Raw genomic sequence first — 22,107 nt, 5'->3', positions numbered from 1 at the left:
TGGGTGCATATTTCATGAATAGTTACATTTAGCAGCAGCAATTACCCTTCAATCCTGATCCTCACAAAGAAGCATAGTATGGGTTAGAATGCATTGAGGCCTCCTGCAGGCTGAGGCCCTGGCCAACCAACCCCCCCCCCCCCCGGGAGTCCCTGCCAGTTACTGCCATTTGCCTCATAAGTGCAATAGCACAAGTAAAAAGAAAACTGTTTTGGCTGAGTATCTGGCAAAAGGTCTGCTAGAGCTTACTCATTCTGATATGAACAATAATCTAGGCCTCACAGCTGTGCTATCATGACAGTACAAACTGATTGACTGGAGTCCACTGCTTCACTGGATGGATATAATTATAGTAGAACTATAAAAGATTAGTTCCTTTTGTCTCTGTCTTGCAATATATTGAGTGATTAGATAAAAAGATAACAGAAATGAAAGAAGCTTTAACACTTCAATCCGACCACCTTGCCGAAGTAGATAATGTTGTATTGGGGAATGATCATCAGCCTGTGGAATTGCAGCCAAAGCTGTATTTATTGGAAACCAGGGAGGCAGACTGAGGATTGAGCTAGGAGGAAGAACATCCAAATTCCTATTTTTCCTGAAAAGAAAGCAAGGCCAAACTGTGCAAAAATTATTATGGGGAAGCTATTGAAATGGACAGGGATACATTTAAACAAGTTTGTTTTTGAGCAGGCACACCATGTTTTTTTTTCTACCACAACACTGATAAAGGTTCCCACATGCTATATTGGTCCACTTTTGCAATTACCTCCTATAAGAAAAATTTCTCTCTATCCTTTGGGCACCAGGAAAGACGATCTCATTTAAGGGATCCTGTTTGTTTTTTGATCATGGCTTTTATGGGGAAACTTGCAGCTGGAGGTCTGCCTAAACGCTTTGCCTGCAGAACAGATTAAAATCCAAATAACTTTATCCAGCTGTGTTTAAAGTAACCTTGGAGGACAGTATTTTATTTTCTTTTTCTTTTAACAGCTCAGAGGATGCAATCTTCTGTGATCATCTCTTTTGAGCTTTCAGACTTTCATTATATTCTGTTTACAGTTTGGTACATATCATACTTATCTGAATGTTTTACCATTATATTTTCCTATAGATAACATACAATGCTAACACAACTAAACTGCCAGGGTACAGGAGGCACACTGGTAATGGATTCCAGTTTTTGTATTTTTTTTATCATTATGCTGTTTAATGTTTCCTATATATTGTCTGAAAATACAACCTTCCTAGCCATCTGAGTACTCACAATACTGGCAAGATGGCATTCTGAAATGCATTTTCATTCACAGCTTGGTTCACGTGTTACTTGTCTGAGGGTTTTCATAGGTTCATAGGTAGGTACTAGGCTATCGGCCCAAGGGCCTACATAAGCCTAGCCAACAAGGTTCTATAGCTTACGCCACCCAAGAAAGTTATTTTCCTGTGCCACTGTCCAGCAGAGACACAGAAGTGATCCCTGGGGTGTATTTCCTATTTCCCATCCACTCATCAAGATTTTTCTTGAAGAGTGCTAATGAAGAACTTTGCTTGACATAGATGGGTAGCTTGTTCCAGGGTATAGGAAGTCTCTGGGACAGGAATCTATCCCTCCTGTGTGTCCTGTTTATTGTGGTGACAAGGTTTAGGTCCCTAGAGCGTGTAGCTCGGAGGGATTGGGATTTCTTTAGGTGTAGCATGTCCAACAGCTCTGGGTTTGACATAGCTTTATATGTTAGGCAGAGATCACCTCGGACGGAGTAGGCGATATGCTACGGAGTAAAGCTGGAGTTTTTTGAGGTGGTCAATGTAGGGCATTTGTTTGAGGCCATTAATCCTCTTTGTGAGGTACTTCTGTGGCCTTTCCAGCTGCTGCAGATGTCTTGTGAGGTACATTCCAAAAGGGGCGTTGTACTCTATAATGGGTCTAATGAGTGACGAGTAGAGGGGAACAATGACCTCTTTTTTTCCTGGATGAGAACCCTTTTATGATGAGGTGTGCCACGTAGAAGGACTTCCTGGCTACTGTGGCGATGTGACTATCAAAGGAGAGACTACTGTCCACCTGGGTCCCAAGGTCTCTTAGCACGCATTCGGTGTTAAGTAGATTGCTGCCTGTGTGGTAGTTCATAGTTTTTACCAAAGGTGATGACACTGCACGTTTTGGCATTGAGCTTGAGGCCATGGCTCTGACACCAGGCATCTGTCTCAGTGAGGCCCTTCTGTAGGATGTCCACATCATTTGGGGACTTGACTATGGCTCCTAGTTTGCAGTCATCTGCGAACTTCATTAGCCAGAGGCCTTCTGTGTTAGCCTGTACTTCAGAGAAGTAGATACCAAACAGGAGAGGTCCCAGGATGGAACCCTGTGGTACTCCACTTGTCACTGCTTTGAGGTCAGATTTGGAGTCTGCAACTTTTACAGTGTGGGTTCTGTCAGTGAGCCAGTTGGCAACCCATCTTGTGGGGTAGGGATTTATACCTAGTTTAGTGGGTTTAGCTATAATTCCAGAATGGGGGATGGTGTTGAAAGCCTTGGCAAGGTCAAGATAGGCTGTGTGAACCACCTTACCCTCATCCATGGCTTTGGTGACTGCCTCAAAGAAGTCAATCAGGTTCAGGAGGCATGACCTGCCTTTCACAAACCCAAACTGGGTGGGATCCAGAGTTTGGAAGTTACCAATGTCTTTGTTTATGAGTTCCATGATATGTTCCATGGCCTTGCAGACCAGGCTCGTCAGGCTAATAGGTCGATAGTTCCCGGGATCAGTGGTGGCTCCCCCTTTGTGGAGTTTGATAACTGTTGCTGTGCACCATTCAGTGGGCACAAAGCCTGATGCGAGGCTATTATTGAACATGGTGCTTAAGTGGGGAGCCAGTTTGTTCTGAAGTTCGTGTAAAATGCAGCCTGGGATGTTGTCCGGTCCCATGGATGCTGTGTTTTTGGCTTTAGAGAGTGCAGCTTTTTACCTGCGTAGTTGCATTCTTCTTGTATAGATATGGGCCCTTTAGGGGGTGAGAGGGGGGTAAAGTTAGCACTGAACCTATCTGCCAGGATGTTGGCAATATCAGTTGGTTCTGTAATTTTCGTGTCTTTGTGCTGTAACTCAGAGCAGATCTGGGTGTTGCCATCTAGATTCTTGACATAGCTATAGAATGCTTTGTGGTTGTCCTTGGATTTAGTGGCAATTTTGTTTTCGTAGCTAGCTTTGGAGGATCTTATAAGGGATCTCAGCTTCTTACTGAGGCTGAACAGGGAGCTCCTGCACTCATGGGATTTTACTCACTTTTGCAACAGTTTCTTCCTTCTGTTGTACAGTTTGTTTATGGCAGGGGACCACCAGATTGGCTTCCTTTTTTTGAGGATAGCGTCTAAGTATTCCAAATAGAAGAAAGATGGAACAAACCGATGGCTCCAGAGTCGGCACAATATAAAATATTTTACTGAACAAACGTGAATACTTTCACAGTTAATCTAACTGCTTCATCAGACATTAAGATACACAAGACAGAGGTACATTTAAATAAGCAGTATTACATCACTTCTCTTGATTATTCCTTGTTCCTTAGCATATCCCATTTAAAACCTTAAAATAACATCACATAAAAGTCATGTTGTTACAATCTAATAACATATGACTACATCTAATATAAGCCATAAGATATGTAGAAAAAACATGTAGAAAAATCTAAAAATATGCCTATATAAACATGTAAAATGCATAAAACTTAGACTCGTATATATTATATGACTTTCACAAATCCAACTTCATTTCTAACTAGCTAAGAATAAAACTACAAACTGATTGTTCCTTAGTATATCCCATTTAAAACCTTAAAATAACATCACATAGAAGTCATGTTGTCACAATCTAATAACCTATGAATACATCTCTTATAAGCTATAAGATATGTAGAAAAAACATGTAGAAAAATCTAAAAATATGCCCATATAAACATGTAAAATGCATAAAACTTAGACGCATATATTTTATATTACTTTCACTAATACAACTTAATTTCTAACTAATGTATGTATGTATATATATATATATATATATATATATATATATATATATATATATACTCATTCAAGCCTACACATGCATATACATATATATAAAAATAATAAAAACAAACATGTATATAAACATATTGAAGCATATACAAAAACTCAGAATATACAAATTCAAATAATAAGTAAATAAATAAATACAGTATAAATACAGGTGAGCGTGTCCCCTCCTACTTATGAAGTGTTCTGGATTTTAATTAGGGTTTAATAGGAATCTTGTCGTTCAGACCCTTCTAGAATCTGCCGTCAGTCTTATAATCAACCTAGCCTCGTTGACCTCTGTTCTGTTCCTAACGTCACCCAACCTTCCATCTATTCTGGTCTTTTCTATAACTAAAAATTTGAACTGATGCATATTGTCATTCTCCTGGACATGTTTCACCAATGCATTGGTTATATTCATGTTCCTTATATTATACTAATGCTCTGTAACCCTGTCCCTTAAATGTCTATCAGTTTTGCCTATGTAAAATGATTCATGGACCAAACAATGTGCTTGATAGACTATATGCATAGAGTCACAATTGCCATCCACCTGAATATATATTTCCTCTTAAAATTATGGTGAAAAAACTCACCTGACATGTTAATATATTTACAAAAATTACAATCACCACAGGGTATGGTGGCTTTGATCACATCATAACAGTCTCTTAAGTGGCTTCATATTCTTATATACAAATATGGGTCTGGATCCTATAACCTTTTTAATCTGCGAAAGGACAAGGAATAAAAGTGTCAAGATTAAGTGTAGAGAAGGCCTTTAAACAAGAAATGAGGGGTCTTGAATATAGATTTGTTAAAAGGGGTTACAATAGAAGGAACGTTTGTGACACCCTGAGGAGTGTGGGAGGGCTGAGGGATACGGTAGCCAGACCATATTTCTCTGAGGTAGAGGAGAGGGGAATGGATAGTTCCAGGAGTAATAATAACAATGATAACAATAATAAGATGGTTACAGGAGGTGCAGTTGTTAGGATGCCTGTTTGTTATTCCAGTAATGTGAGACAACTAGTGGATATATATATAGAAAATTCTGGCCAATTTTAGTAGCTGATGATCAGATTAAAAAGGTTATAGGATGAAGACCCAGGTTTGTATATAAGAATATGAAGTCCCTTAAGAGACTGTTATGCTACCCAATGAATGGAGGAGTTGGTAGCTCCAGTGATGTGATCAAAGCCACCATACCATGTGGTGATTGTAATTTTTGTAAATACATTGATACATCACATGAGTTTTTTCACCCTGATTTTAAGAGGAAATATATTTTCAGGGAGGAAGCTAAGTGTGACTCTGTGCATATAGTCTATTTAGCACATTGTTTGGTTTGTGAATCATTTTACATAGGCAAAACAGACAGACGTGTAAGGGACAGTGTTAGAGAGCATTATTATAATATAGGGAACATGGATATAACCAATGCATTGGCGAAACATGTCCAGGAGAATAACAATACACATCAGTTCACATTTTTAGCTATATAAAAGACCAGAATAGATGGAAGGTTGGTGACGTTAGGAACAGAACAGAGGTCAACAAGACTAGGTGGATATAAGACTTGAGGGCAGATTCTGGGAAAGGTCTGAATGACAAGGTTCCTATTAAACCCTTATTAAAATCCAGCCTACTTCGTAGGTAGGAGGGGACACACTCACCTGTATTTACAATGTATTTATTTATTTATTATTTGCATTTGTATATTCTGAGTTTTTTGCATATGTTTCAATATGTTTATATACATGTTTGTTTTTATTATTTCTGTTTCTAATATGTTTATATATATATGTATATGCATGTGTAGGCTTGAATGAGTATACAGTATATACATACACACACACACACACACACACACACACACACACACACACACACACACACACACACACATATAGTATTGCTACATCAGTTTGTTGTTTTATTCTTAGCTAGTTAGAAATGAAGTTGTATTAGTGAAAGTAATATAATATATATGCGTCTAAGTTTTATGCATTTTACGTTTGTTTATATATATATATATATATATATATATATATATATATATATATATATATGCATATTTTTAGATTTTTCTAAATGTTTTTTCCACATATCTTATGGCTTATATGAGATGTATTCATAGGTTATTAGGTTGTGACAACATGACTTTTATGTGATGTTACTTTAAGGTTCTAAGTGGGATATACTAGGAAACAAGGGATAATCAAGGGAAGTGATGTAATACTGCATATTTAAATGTACCTCTGTCTTGTGTTTCTCAACGTCTGATGAAACAATTAGATTAATTGTAAAAGCGCTCACATTTGTTCAATAAAATATTTTATATTGTGCCAATTCTGGAGCCATCGATTTGTTCCATCTTTCTTCTGTTTGCTGGGTCCTTATATTTGTTAAGTGGAACATTTATCTGGATCCTTTGGATACTTTTATGTGGATTTATAAGTATTCCAAATGTTTACGCCACCTAATCTGCTACATGTACTGGAGGAACACAGGTAAGTGTTTAGCCATTCCCATTCTGTAATACTCTTGTTTCTCTCCTCCCCAACATACTCCTAGACCCAACTCCAGTTTTGTCACATCCGCTATGAGCTTGATTTCTCCTGCTGTGTTTCTAGTACCTATGCCACCTTGAACCTCTGAGATGAGCTAATGTTTTCCAGAGTTTACTCCTTAACAGCTTTCTCCCTTCCAGCTTATGCACTATGTTTGTTATTTTATCATCTCTCACTAAACATCCACTATTATACAATGACTGGTCATTAACATTCAAAAATGAGCACGCTGATTGATCAGCCCATCTAGCGTACTCTTTGTAAATTGACCATATACCAATGGAAAAAAAATCTGGTCACCCAAACTTTTTTCCATTACTATATGCTATAACTTTTTAAGTTTTCACCATAAAAAAATAAAAATAAATAAATAAATAAAATTAGAATTTCAGATAGTCCAGAGTTACGAGAGAGGCAACATGGAGAAAATACTGGGGAAATCAGGTACATTATTCAAAACTAAGGAAACATACCTGATTTTTCTTGTATTTTCTCCATCCTGTCTCTCTCGTGCCTCTAACGTGTCTGAATTTCAACCTTATTAAAAAAAAAAAAAGGAGCAATGGAGACTTTTCTTTCTCCATTGTTTCCTTTCCAAAGCACTGATGTACTGTGTAAGCATGGGAAAGTAAGTCCCATACTCATGCACAATCCATCAAAAAAAGCAGCAGGATATCCCCATACTAATGCACAGCCCATCAAAAAAGCAGCAGGATATCCAACAAAAGCGTAAGAACACCACAGAGCTGTCATACAGACATTATCTAAGAAAAATAAGTCATTTTTTCTTAAATAATGTCATTTTATAATAGCAGTAACTGACTCCATGGTGTGGTATATTGAAGATTTACCCATGGTTGGCTTTTTTTAATCACTGGGGCTTCGTCCTTATGATTAAACCACACTAGCCATGGGTTAAATCTTCAATATACCTCACCCATGTTGTCAGTTATTGCTATAATATTCCATACTTTTCACCACCCTCTAGTTTGCTTGCATCCTATTTAATTTTCAGTCTTACTGGACTATGAGATTTTATATATATTTATATATATATATATATATATATATATATATATATATATTGAAATATATGTGCTGATATTGCTTGCACAGTTTGGAAGAGTTTGCAGATTTTTATTGTCATCCTGTTTTCACCTAGTTTGTTTACTTACTTAGTACTTTGTGGTTTTAATTAGTTTAACACAGACCATATGTTCCCATATCCCAGCAACTGATGTGAGTTTGGTATTATGAACAGGATTTTGTTCACTAAGGTTCCTGCACATCACTGAGGTTATGCCATTCACATAGACATACACAATTTTTGCAATCCTCTCAAAAGTCCACCATCTTGGTCACTTGAGCTGACGAAGCCCAGCACCTGAGTGAACACACAAAGCCTCTCCAATGCGATCGATCCACATAATTTTTCACTTCCAAATTCAGATCTCAGAATCAATTCCCATTATCTCTATCATTCCTTACTTACTTCCCAAACCCACCTTTTAGACTGAGCCTACTACCTTCTTGTCCCACTACAACCTGACCGACAAGTAAGTCACACTTTTCAGCTTACAGGTGGGAAGTTATTTTTTGTTGAAACTGCACTTGAGTTTAGCACTGTTCAATTAAGAAATTTAAGAAATACAGTTACGAATTATTGTTAATCTGGAATTAACATTGATCTGAAAAAGGCAGCATATCTTTTAAAAAATTCAGTAGATAAAAGTGTTTATCTTTTATTTTAGTGGCTGAATAAAGTTTCCCTTCATTTCATCCAAACTGTGTTTTTATTTATGCCCTCATTGACAGGATGCTGGTGAGCGCGCAAACCAGTACCGAGACTGCATGGACATTGGTCTCCCCCAGACAGCTCTTGTTTTCACTAGGAAATATCTATACAGGGGACTGAATATTCTGTCAGACCTATTACATGTTCATATGTCCAATAGTATCATAACCACCTGCTCAAGGGATCTCAATCTCTTTTACAAAATAAATAGAACATGTTGGAGAGGCAGGTCTATATCACAGAGAATACCACTTCTATGGCACTATCTTCCACTCCACATAAAAGCAAAGTACTTATCTTACTCTCTTCAAACATAATTTGGACAAATGTATTGGTAATTGCGAATTCACCCCTGGTTAAGCACCCTTGTTCCTCATGGCTAAGGGAAATGTATCAGCATATCCTCATTTGCACGCAAAATAGAATGGCTAAAAACTACTATGGGAATGTAAGGCTAAACTGCTTAAGATCATCACAAATCAGTAGCCTAGTAAGTACCCATGAATCTGTGAAATGGCATGGCTAATGGAGGCTTTCTGGTCAGCAAGCACAGTGGGAAAGCACACATAATAAAAAAGGAGCACTCCACTGAATTTTGGTCACTGCCAAGGAAGGATTTTTTTTTTTTGTTCCTTGAAGTACAGTGACCCCACTGGTGCATTAAGTGCTAGGAAGGCCTCATGCCCATGTGAGTATATGCATATCTCTTGTTATTTCTCCCATACATGTTTTTGGTTCACAGCCTGTTTGATTGTATAGATTTCTGATGTATGTTTGGGAGCTAGATACAGGATATGAAAATCATGAAATGGGTAAAACGTTACTGACTACTGGGCTGTCTTATAAGTAGGAGTGTCTTTGTTAAAGTGCAGCACACAGATTGGTATTGGCATCAACCCCCTTTTTCCCATTTTTGTACATGATGTTGGAATGTGAGATCAACAATGAGCATTGCCTAGAGCCAATGTTCACACTGCCAGGTGGCTAGCCCTGCCATGGGAAACTGCAGCACATAAATCTTGCTGTTAAATAAATATGTGCTATCTGATGTAGAAAACAAGAAAAAAAAGGGGAGGCACCCCATTGTCCAGTCTGTTCTTCTCTTCCATTCCTTGATAGATCTTTAACTAATGAGGTTGAACCAATGAGGGTTAAGAGTGAAACAATCCCCTTCTTCTGGGCTACCTATAGGTAGATAAGGGAGAAATCATAGAAGGTGGGCTGGGCTGCCTGATGGAGAAGAGTTTAGACAAAAGATCAATGCTGGTTTGAGGGGACTTTGGTAGGAAGATATTCATTCTGTCTAAAGTGGATCATACTCTTTAGAAACATGTATTAACTTATTCATAGTGTGAATCATCAACACAGCAACAACCTCTGATATGCTTATTTTGTTAAGCAATAAATTTGAAAGAAATACAATTTTTTGTCTAATTATGTAACATAGATGTGGTAAATGTTCCAATTTCTTTAATACTGTCGTGTTGTGAGTACCATCCCGTCTTCGTGTTGACTTTTAGGTATAGCTAAGGTCACCATCACTCTCAGATCTCTAATTCCTTAGAGAGTACACAACTATCTTATCGTATTTTCAATACATCTGATTAAAAGACAATTCTTGGTCTGTGTCTGTCTACTACTGCGAACATTAGTTGCCTTCTATGACACTGACATGTAGTTTGCTATGCAGGTTGATGTGGAGACCCTGGCGAACCAGGTGGCAGAGAGAAAGTCACAAGAGGAAAGAGAGAAGGCAGTCAATGAAGCATTTGGTAATGTTTATTAACAATTTATTATCATTTATGGAAATAGGAATATTACATCATGATGGTTTCTAAGCTGTGTTTCTATGCATGTATGTGTAAAGTGGAGTTAAATTTAATTGAAAACATATTTTTAGCGTTCACTAAATTAAAACAAACAATCATATGCGTAGTATTAAGTATGCGGCCTGGTATCAGTTTTTCTTCTGATGCCTTGTTACTCTATAATAGTGTTTTCCTCTTAGGGATACATGGCTAGGCTTAAAAAGGCCCTTGTGGTCATTAGCCTAGTAAACACTTATGAACCTATGTGAGTAGTTTAGCTGGTTATGTCTCGTAAATGTTCTCAAAAATTCTATAAAGTAATATAAATTGACAGCATCACTGTCCCATGTTCCTCAGTATTTGGCTAATAATAATAAGTAACCTTGAAGATAACCATGTTTCTGGTAGTCTCTTTCTTTAGAGAGAACTCTTGTACCAGTTAATATAACAAATGGAGTTTTGCTCACTGATGTCAGTGATTGTGTCAACTGATTTTCAAGTACTAAGACATCCTTCTTTGCAAGAGTAATACTCATGTCACACTGCTGCTTCAGCAATGTCATTTGATATATGCCCCTTAATCAGAGGTGCTAGAAGTAGCTGAAGGCTGGTGGGGGGGGGGGGGGCTAACAGGGGCACTTAATGTAAAAAAGTGCAAATAGTTATTCTTTATTTATCAGCATCTACTACCATAACAGGAGCAAACAACAGAATATGAAATATGTACATGCCTGTCAAAACATGTAGAATATGTATACTTTGCTATAACATAAAATAAGAGATAATGAATCCAGGAAAGTTGGAAAAGATTGGATTGGAAGCAATTTACAGGGAACACTGAGAGGTTATATATATGGCTCCCAAGTATGCAACAAAGTCCGGAAAGTTTGGTATTTTTTGCTTGGAAATATTTGCATAGGTATTTTGTATCCCAAGCAGACTTCAAAGAAATTTTCCTCAGGTAGAATGTAAATGTTGGAAGTGTGATGGGGAAGAAAGAGGTAACTGGGAACATATTTTTTTTTGGGAGTGTAATGAGCTGGCAGATTTTAAAAATTCCCTGCAAATTTCTCTGTCAGAAATATTGGGGGAGCAAATGGTTGTAACTAAGGAAATGATTCTTTTGAGCTGGGAAACAGGATATGAACTACTTGGGGGGTGTAATTCAATAAACCCTACATGGAACTTTTACACGTAATATAGCCACCGACTGATCCATGAAACAGGACTGGGGGTGTGCAGGAGTGTGCGGACATTGCTCGAACATGGAGGTGTCAGCAGAATGCAAATCACCTCTGATTCAGGAAGCAGAAAGGCATCCATGTAGGTGCCCTGTCAGCAGGAAAAATGTACTCTTGTTACAAACAGTGTACCAGATTATAAAACTTAAACAAGCGCTGTAATAGCCCAATTAAAAGGTTGTATAGATGACCAAAACTATGACCATTGAGTTGAAAAAGTAATGCGATATATCAAAAATGAAACCTTTTTTTTAATTACATATGCCATGTTTAAGTGGTGCACAGTGATGCACAAATATGCTATTTTTCAAAAAAATAAATAAAAAGTGTAAAATTGAAATATAAAAGTATGCAAAGTTATTGCATTATAGTGGCCAGCATGCAGAATCATACAATGGCAGGTTATAGTGGTAACTAAGGAGATAAGCCCTGGTGTGGTGCTTTATCCAGGGTATACACAATTAGGTATATGTAAATGAGCCAGGGTTATTAAATAGCAAAAAGGGCCACAATGTCCATAGGTACTAACTGTGGTAGGGCTAGAACTGTGTTGGTGTAGGCAGAACAGATAGCTAATGTTAATAGGGGGTGTTTCATAGCATGTTTAAGTGGATTGGAGCTTAGCATTGCCTGTTTGTGCTCAGCTAAGCACAGTTAAGCAGGGGTGTGTGCCGGAGGCTGCTAAGTAGAAAGGCACCATCTATTGACTTAGCTTTTCTGCCCTTGCTTCATAGGAATCCCCGGTAGTGTGCTTGCATTCCCCTCAACAAAAGTTTTATTCTGTGTCTTGGCTAGCCTCCAATAAACCAAAAGCTGTCTGGTTTCCCTGCACTGTGAGTCCTTGTGTTGGTGGAACACTAAAGTGCTTTCAGCTACACTAGTTCTCCTCAGCAAAAGTTTTATTCTTTGTCTTGGCTAAACTGCAATAAACCAAAAGCTGTCTGGTTGCCCTGCGCTGTTAGACCCTGCATCAGTGGAACACTAAAGTGCTTTCAGCTACACTAGTGTATGTTAGATTTGTATTTAATCTGTCCTCTAAACTGAAGGCATTTTACTATAGCCTTTTACTGTAAGCATGCACCCCCCCCCATTTTTCTTTTCCTATTGTACTCCTAGGTCAATTACTTAACACTACTTTCTTATATACCTGCAGCCCATACTTCAATTGCTTTTCCCTATGGAAGTGGTGGCCCTTTTCACCACACTGTACTAGATTAGTAGCGCAAGATTTGTAGTTATTAGGAAGATACTGCACTACACTGACCTGGAACTGACTGAGCTTGGTTTCCCTGATTGTTTTCTTAGTAGCTGGCCTAGTTCAGTTTTTCTGGCTCACAACCTTGTATTACTTTGTGTTTATCCCCCTCCCCTATCTTGAACCTGCACACCTCCCTACCACTCCTGCTTAATTACAGAGGAATCAAAAACCTGATGTAGAAAGGCACCATCTTTTGACTTAGCTTTTCTGCCCTTGCTTCATAGAAATCCCCAGTAGTGTGTTTGCATATATCATATTCCATTCCTTTTTAAATAGTGACTCCTAATGCCGCAGTGGTGCAGCGGTAGCGTTGTTGCCTCACAGCAAGAGGTTCTCCCATTCGATTCTCAGCTGGAGTGTGGGGAGTGCCTTCTGTGTGGAATCTGCATGTCCTCCCCACGGTTGGGTGGGTATTCGAAAGACATGCGTAAGTGGGCGTGCCTTCATTGAAGGCTGACCGTCGAGCTGGCACCTCGGCATTCGTCAAAATCTACTGCCAATCATTAGCGGACCAGAGTTCCGCTGTGGCGACTCCTAACCGGGAAAAGCTGAAAGACAACAACAACAACTGTGTTGACTCCTAATTTACTGCATGTCCCTTTCCTAAAACCCCTGGCATAACTACATTATTTTCTATGTCTCAGTGAACTACAGCTCCCCATTTTTAAAGAAAAATAAAAACAGAAAAGAAACAACCTTTTTTTCTTTTAGACTCTAGCTTGTCTAATTGCCCTTAAATCTGACTGTTTATCTTCCCGGACACTGGATTGTACTGGCTGATTGTGGTTTTTTTTTTTTTTTTTTTACTTTCCTCTGTCCCAAGTGTAGTGTCGCTCAGTTTACCCTTGCTGCTCTCTGTTTCACTTCACTCTCACCCCCCCATATAATTTCCTTTATACCTAACCGCAGGTCCCTGCCAACCATCAAACTCCTTCCCTTCCTGTTAAACAAGCTAACACCCACTACAAACTCTCTCCCTACCTTACAACTTCTCCCCAAACTCTCAACCAACTCACCCTATTAAAGCCTTCTCTTTTCTTTGAACATGCCAGACTCAATCCTTCCTGTCATACTTCTACCTGCACTGCTCCTCCTACACAACATAACATCACCTCACATATTCTTAACCCCTATACATAAAGCCTCCACCTACCCTCCCCTATACTGCTTTTCTTACCCTCAGCAACCCATACTTATTTCTGCATCTACCCTTCCAATGAATATACTACTCCCTAAAATAAAAATTCCTCCTTCTAATATACTACATCTAAGTATAAAACAAAGTACTTTCACAACTACCCACAAAAAATGAAAGCCTATGACTTCCCAAGGTCTCTACTCTTGTCAGGTGATGTACACCCAAACCCTTGTCCTACCATTATTCCTAACACCCCACAAAATATCACTCCCAATTCTAATCAACCATCCATGCCAAAAAAGAAAATCTCCTTCTATTCTAGCAATACTCGAAGTATGCTCAACAAACTAAGCCAGTTTCATGCTTGGGTATCTCTTCATATCCCAGACATTATCTCTGTCACAGAAACTTGGCTTAAACCTCAAAACCAAGATAAAGACATCCTTCCTCCTCATTATAATACACTTCGCCAATATTGCTTAAAGAAAAAAGGTGGAGGTGTTGCTTTAGTTTACTCTAACTACCTCACTCTCTCCCTTCCTAAAGAACAAATTCCCTCCTTTATACCTGCTGAAATACTAATAGCAAACCTCAAACCCAATGACTTTACTACCATCACAGTAGTAGTCATATACATTCCACCAAGGGACAGCGTCCCCTTAATGGAAAAGATGCTATCATATCTCTCCCTAAATTTCCCTAATGAAACTATCCTTCTTTGGGATGTAAACATTAATTGGCATAACTTTAATAATCCAAACCCTCCACAACACATAAACCTCCATGGATTTACACAACTAATCTCCAAACCTACCCATACTAATATCTCTCATTCTTCAAGCTCCTTGATAGATTTGGATACTTGTTTCTAACGCCAGCAAATACCATAACCCTAAAACACTGCATGATGCCCTGAGTGACTACTCACCTATAAAAGTGCTACAATACATCACACACCTTCCCAAACCTGCCATAAACTTTCAGCCTTTAACTCAGACACTTTTAAAACCCTCCTTTCTAGAATTAACTGGAATTTCCTTACTCAGCTCCCACTCAGTGAAGCAGTAAATGCCTTCAACTCAACTTTCCTAAATATTTTAAATTCTCTAGCCTCACTGAGAAAAGTTAAATTAAAGGCAAACATTTCACCCTGGCTAACTAAAACCATCCATACCCTTATGAAATCCAGAGATAGGGCATGGAAAATATTTTATAAAACATGGGTATAAACCAAACTTCCAACTGACCTCCTAAAGTATAAAGAACTTAGAAATCAGACAAAAAAATTATCAAAATAGACTTATTATAATCCCGCCAAAACATTAAAATCAGATCCAAAAAAATTCTGGAATGCTACTACATCCAGGTAACCCAACTTCACCAAACTCATGTCCTGACAAGTAACCTGAAGAAACTGCCAATACATTCAACACCAATTTTATTGAATCCATTTCCAATTTAACCCCAACCTCTCAAATAACAACACTTCAAACTTCCCTATACACCCTCAACCACTATCTCAGTAAACTCCTCTCTCAAAACTGTCTCCACTGACTATATCAGAACTCTACTTCCAAAGCCCAAACCATGCTCTGTATCAGGAGACAATATTCCTCTTACTTTCTCCAGATTGCTTCACACTCCCTTGTTTTGCCTGTATCTATACTAATCAATCGCTCCATCTCTGAGTCTAAAGTTCCTTCTATATGGAAACAGTTTTACACTCTTCCTATTCATAAAGGAGGTAACTCCACAGAAATATCTAATTTCAGACCTATTGCTATCGTCTCCCCTCTCTCCAAAATCCTTGAGAAATGTATACACAAACAAGTTATGCATTATCTTCTATTAGAAAAACTTCTCACTCCAACACAGCATGGCTTCTGTCCCAAGCATAGTACAGCCACAGCTCTACTGTCATTTCTCAACACCTTAGCCCTTGCTAAAGATGATCACAAACTCATATCATGTCTATTCCTTGACCTTTCTAAGGCTTTTGACACTGTCTCACACACTCTGCTACTTAGTAAACTTGTAGACCTAAACTTCTCCCCTAATACAGTTGCATGATTCTCTAGCTATCTCTCTGATAGGCTGCAGTCAGTACGATGGGACTCAGCACTATCTACCCCTCTCCCATTAAGAACTGATGTTCCCCAAGGTTCCATTCTTGGACCTCTATTCTTTAATATATTCACCAACTCACTCCACTCCTCTTGTCTTCAATCTAACATTGTCCAGTATGCAGATGACTCTGCAGTCATAACTATTGCTAATTTTCTCTTAAAACTCCTAACAAACACCCAGGCATCTTTCAACTCAGTAGAGACATGGTTCACTAATAATCAGCTCATCTTCAACCCTAAGAAAACAAAATTACTACTCTTTCTACCTAAATCTGCAAACCACATTAAACTTTCCTTCTCCATAAGGTCCCTAAACAATACTCCTATAGAAGTCGAAACTAGCACAAAACAACTTGGCATTACCACTGACAACCAACTAAAATTTAATCTTCACATTAACAATTGTATAAAAAAAAACACCAAAAGTTAGGACTACTGTACAGGAACAACAAATTCCTAAATACTGAAGCTAGAATTTCTCTTACCCATGCCTACCTTCTACCATGCTTAACCTATTGTTCCCAAATACTGACAAATCTGAATTCCTCCCTTCTTACCAAATTAGAATCAACCTACCACAAAATAGCTAGATTTGCCGCTCAACAGACATATAAATCTCATCACTCTCTCTCCCTAAAATACCTAAACTGGCCCGAACTACCTTACCTGTTCCTACAATCTCAACTCCAAATCACACACTCCATCCTATATCAGCCTGATTTCTGCCCAAGTCTATCTTCTCTCATCTCTCACTACTCCCCTAGCCCCTAGCTCTCCGAAGCTCAACCCAAGACCTACTAAAAATCTATAAACCCAAATCCAACACAGGGTGTAGCTTGTATAGCTACCATTCCTCTGTTGCATGGAACAAACTCCCACTAGAAATAAGGACCCTGACTCACCCCAAACAATTTAAGCTAGTAACCAAAGACCACATTAAAAAACATTGGTCCTGCCATTGTACTCACCCTCCCTGATTATTACCTACCTTTATAGTACAGTCAAACTAACTTACTAAAACTTACCATTAATTACTTCATCCTATGCTTCCTATGCAACCTCCAAAGCTTCTGCTATACTCTGCTCCCTGAAATTTTATGTAACCTTTTATGTTTCTGCTACTGTGCATACAAATCCTTATATTTACTCAACTCTTTTTTAAACCAAAACATACAACTTACTCTATTTTATTAATATTCTCCTTTTGTTTATAGTACTGTTTTATCTGTCAGCAATATACATGTATGTAATGTATGTATTTTGTAACTACCAAAATTCCTCTATTGCTATTTTTATTGAAATGTATATGTATTGCTATTTTTTATTCCATTGTATATCTTTGGGGGCTTTTCCCCGTGGGTATCCACTGAAAAAGGGCAGTAGCTCAGCCGGACACTCCCGGTCAACAGATGTAAAATAAATAAATAAGTTATACTTAGCCTCACTGTGCGTGTTTTAGCTAGTCAAAGAAAAGCTAAACATGCCAGTGTACAGGGGAGAGTTTAAACTGTTGAGCAATGTTTATACTAGCGCCGAGGGTTTGTGCAGAGTGCCACGGGGCTTAGCAGTGGAAGAAATTGGGAAAAAAAATAAAAGGAAATAGCCTGAGCAAGCAAATCAAGTATAACAGACTGATAAGCCCTGTTCCACTGACACTGGCCCATTCAAACCCCTCAGTGATATACCTGGCAGGTGGAATGTATCATAGTCAGCCAATCACACAGGCTGCATCTGCAGCACACCAGTATAAAGTATGCATACACCCTTCAATCTGATTTTTCCCCACATACTCTGCACCACTGGAGTACACACTTGGGAATGTTAACTGACAAAATGATAGGGGCTGCTGTGCTCTGCTACATCTGCATGCACTACAGGCTGAGGTCAGTGATGATGATGATGATGACAATAGGCCCAGACTGAGGAGGAGAAGAGTGTTCAGGCCAAGGGTAACCTTTCAGGGGCTACATGAGCTGGAGATAGTAGAGTGCTACAGAGTGGACAGGGACATACCACAGGAACTCACTGAGCTCTGCCGCCCTCACCTCAGACCCAGATCCAACAGAGGGGAACCCATCCCAGTGGAAACAAAGGTATGTGTAGCCTTAATAATACTAGTTACAGGTACTTTCCAAAGACCTACTGGAGACATCATGGGGATCTCACAGACATCTGCATCCAGGGTACTCCACCAGTTCCTGGATGTCATGCTAACACATGCCAGTGAGCCGCACATTTATTTCCCCAGCACCCCTGAGGAGAGGACCAGCTATATGCGTCTCTTCCACCATGTAGCACACTACCAGAGGTACTGGGTGCCATATACTGCCCTTGTGCACATCAAAGCACCACCCAGTGAGGAGGGTAGAGTCTACATCAACCACAAGGGGTATCACTCCATCAACTGCCAGGTTGTGTGCAATGCCCAGGCATTATCATTAATGTGTGTGCTGGCAGCCCTGGTAGTTATCACGGCTCCCACATCTGGCATGCATCACAGCTGTACCAGGCATTTGCCAGGAGGGGACATCCCGTATGGCCATCTAGTGGGGAATGCTGGCTACGTACTGGAACCTTGGATGATGACACCCATCAGAAATGCACAAACACCAACTGAAAAATGCCATAATGAGGCACATGCACAAACTAGAAACATCATAGAGCATGTGTTTGGGCTGCTCAACTCATGGTTCCCCTGCATTGGCATATCTGGTGGAGCCCTGCAGTACTCTCCAGCCACATGTGCACACATGTCCATAGTATGTGCCGTGGTACTCAATATGATCCTGCAGAAGCAGCTGCAGCAGGAACATCAGAGGGAAGAGTGACACACAGCCTCCCATCATTGCCAAGGTCCCCACAGGTACATGGGGAGTCGGAGGAGAAACCCCCTGAGTATGTCCCTGTAGGCAGACATAGGCATGCCCAGTACACCCTGGCCTTGGCAAAGAGGCAATGCATAGTACATACACTGACAACCTAGGGACCCAGGGACTGACACCTCACTACAACTCACATACACAGTAAGAAGGATGCCAGCCACATCACACTACCTGTACCTTATCATGCATAGGCTGTGTGCTGCGTACATCTGACAGAGTCATCCATAAAGCACTGTCCTCTCAACTGATGCCAGCACAAAGTAAGTCACTCTTCGTAACAGCAAATGAATGGGGTAGTAGACTGTGGTAGCACATGTATGGTATTGCTGCATGTATGCAAGGGAATGGAGTGGGCTACTGGGACAGCAGCAGACAATGGACAGATGTATGGGACAACAGGAACTCTCTGCCAAATACTGACTGCCCCAGAATATACAGTAGGCCCCAAGCCAGCAAAACCCACTGCACTATGTGAGGGACTTACAAACAACCGGGTCATAGGACAGATGCATGGATGTCAATGCTGGAGTCCCATACCTACCTCTCAACCTCTTAGAGCAAGAAATCTGCACAAAGCCATAAAGAAATGTGGGGAAAAGGCCCCAAAACAGGGACAGTTGTTAAATATTGCTCTTACAAACATAGAAAGATGATAGAATAACTGGTTTTGTATTAGCATGAATTCTCTGAAGGGTGAGAAGTCTGAAACTCAAAATGTATGTCATTCGTTTCTAACTTCATTCTTTAATGATTTGCCAGTAATTTTCCAGACAACCACAATTTTATGAAAAATGGACCCAAAATGTGAGGCAAACATCTGGACATTCTGCGAAAATTTGTACAGTTGAGAAGTATGGTCCCCTACCCCCGACACACCTGTGTTCCCATAGAACTGCAGCAACAATTATGTTTGTAAGGTAATAGCAGCAGACCACACATTCCCAGGGCTATCCCAATCAACTTGCTAACATGTTCCATTTCCACAATATGCAGGGATCAATGTGCTATGTATGTGTGTGGTTAATAGTGTCAGGAAGTAGACAGCACTGACTGGTGGCTTTTGTAGTTCACTGGGCTAAGTACATTACTGTGGGTGACAGGATCCATGGTTTGAGACTGGCTGTGCCTACTATTTTGCATGTCAGCTACACCTGTGGTATGGGGTTCTACAGGCTGTCCAGATATTTGTTACTGCAGGAAAACTGGACAATGGAGGGACAGGGGGCCACAGATATGGACAGTACACAGTTCTGAGTAATATAGACAGTGCCTAGTAGAACAGCAGGTTGTGACAAGTCAGCCTAGTGCCAGGATACAAAAGCTGCCACGTAACTGTGTCAGTACTGACAAGAAGTCAGTGGGTACCATCCATACCCCACGAATGTCAGGGTTTCTCAGAATGTCCAGACGTATGCCTCATATATTTTTTTCTGTTTGTCATAACATTGCATTTGTTTGGCAAACTATTGGCAAACCAATAAAGGTTGATGTGAAAACATCAGTGACAGACAGCTGAGATGCAGACTTCATACCCATAAGAAAATGCAAGCAAATACAAAACCAGTCTACCAACTGTCAACATTTGGAAGAGCAATATTAAGATGTTGTCCCCATGTCTGGGCCTGTATCCATTTGTTATATACGGCCCTGTCCAGATGTCTGGTTGTAAGAGTTTGAGAGGTGTGGCCAACATGTAGCCTTATAAGAACAGTGCAGCACAAACTGTCTGATGACCAGAGCAGATATATGGGGCACAATGCTGGCCAACCTGCTAAACAGGTACAGTCAGAGGTGTGCAGACCATAACCCTGTGTGTGATGTTACAACTTCTACCCCAGTCACACCATAACTACAACTACATAAGAGCAGCAACTATGGACAAAGCCTACGACTGGAGCAGAGCAGGACAAAGGGACACATATAAAGGGAAGGAGGAACCACTGGCCAGACAAACGTAGAATGTGCAGACTAGAACACTTCGTGCAGTAGCATGGGTTCCCTGCAGTGTATGGTGTCAGTAGACAAATTTCTGTCAATGGTTCCTCACATTAATCTATACTGATCTGCCACTGACATACCAGGACATCACAGTGCTGTGCAAAATATACCTCACACATTATGCAAAACTCTGCTCAGTCCAATACACTCTGTACCCACCCTAGATATGACTCATTTAATAAGGATAGCACACAGCCATGAGGTTCCTCAGCCAGTATATCAGTGAGGTGCTGGATTATTTACACAGATTCATCAGACAATTGGCTGTAGCACACAAAATCCTGGCCTGGAGTACAGGTAGGTCTGGCCTGGAGTCCCACTGTTACTATTGATGGTCATACTGGGCATGCTCCTACGCTTAGCTACTTTCAGCCCATGTCTGAACCCATATCTGACATTAGAACTGGAATGTACAGACACCCCTTGTGCATACAGACAGCTATGTACACCTTGAAGACCACAGACGGTTGCCGAAGCGCTAGAGGTGAAATAAAATGGTGTTTTAAGTGGATTCTTCATCTGTGGTCTTCAGTTTTATCTTTTCTTTTTGGTTCGTGCAGCTATGTACACCTTAACTGTCTGTCCCCACCCCCATCAGACATGTTTACCTCCATCTATCCATATGTGGTACATTTAGTATAAGAATTATCTGGATCTGTTGAATATGATATACATACAGATATATAGGTAACATATACAATATATCATTTATAGAGAGGCTGACACAGGGGGAGAGAGAGAGAGACAGACAGAGAGAGACCCTGAAAGGCATAGAGTGATGTACTGCTGCAGCCACATGTGCACCAATTTTTACCAGTGGCATGTGCAAACACTATGGTGAGGCCCATTGTATAATAGTAGGTAGGGGTTGTAATCTCACATCGGTTGCCTAGTTTGTTTGTATTTCTGTATGCATTACACATACAACAAAATACACACACCCAACAGGTCCAAGTTTGTGTAATGGCCACTCATATTTTGGCCCTGTGACTACTGTTCTCCACAACAGTGGTCTCCCTGTCATCTGCTACTGATATCATCCACCCCAGCAGCAGTGGCAGACACTGTCTACATGTGTAAGTCCTGTGGCGCATACGATAAATACATAGTGCTATAGAGTAGACAGGTAGTGGTTCAATTCCCAACAACAGCAACTCAGTGTGTGTGTGTGTGTGTGTGTGTGTGTGTGTGTGTGTGTGTGTGTGTGTGTGTGTGTGTGTGTCCGTATATTCCC

The 22,107-nt window shown here is 39.9% G+C and overlaps 1 protein-coding gene across 2 annotated transcripts in view; it reads left to right on the top strand.

The window, feature by feature from the left end:
• LOC122792944 (RIB43A-like with coiled-coils protein 2) overlaps positions 1-22,107 on the top strand; it is a 582,834-nt gene that overhangs the window by 139,135 nt on the left and 421,592 nt on the right. For both annotated transcript variants that reach the window (XM_044060542.1, XM_044060534.1), the window contains exon 3: positions 10,113-10,194. In XM_044060542.1, the coding sequence (XP_043916477.1) occupies positions 10,113-10,194 (82 nt within the window). The remainder of the gene's footprint in view (positions 1-10,112; positions 10,195-22,107) is intronic.

This window comes from Protopterus annectens, chromosome 1.part0 (assembly GCF_019279795.1).
Source record: "Protopterus annectens isolate FY-2018-M chromosome 1.part0, PAN1.0, whole genome shotgun sequence".
Lineage (NCBI taxonomy): Eukaryota > Metazoa > Chordata > Ceratodontiformes > Protopteridae > Protopterus > Protopterus annectens.
The sequence above is the reverse complement of the archived record's forward strand: the minus strand, read 5'-3'. Positions and strand labels throughout refer to the sequence as shown.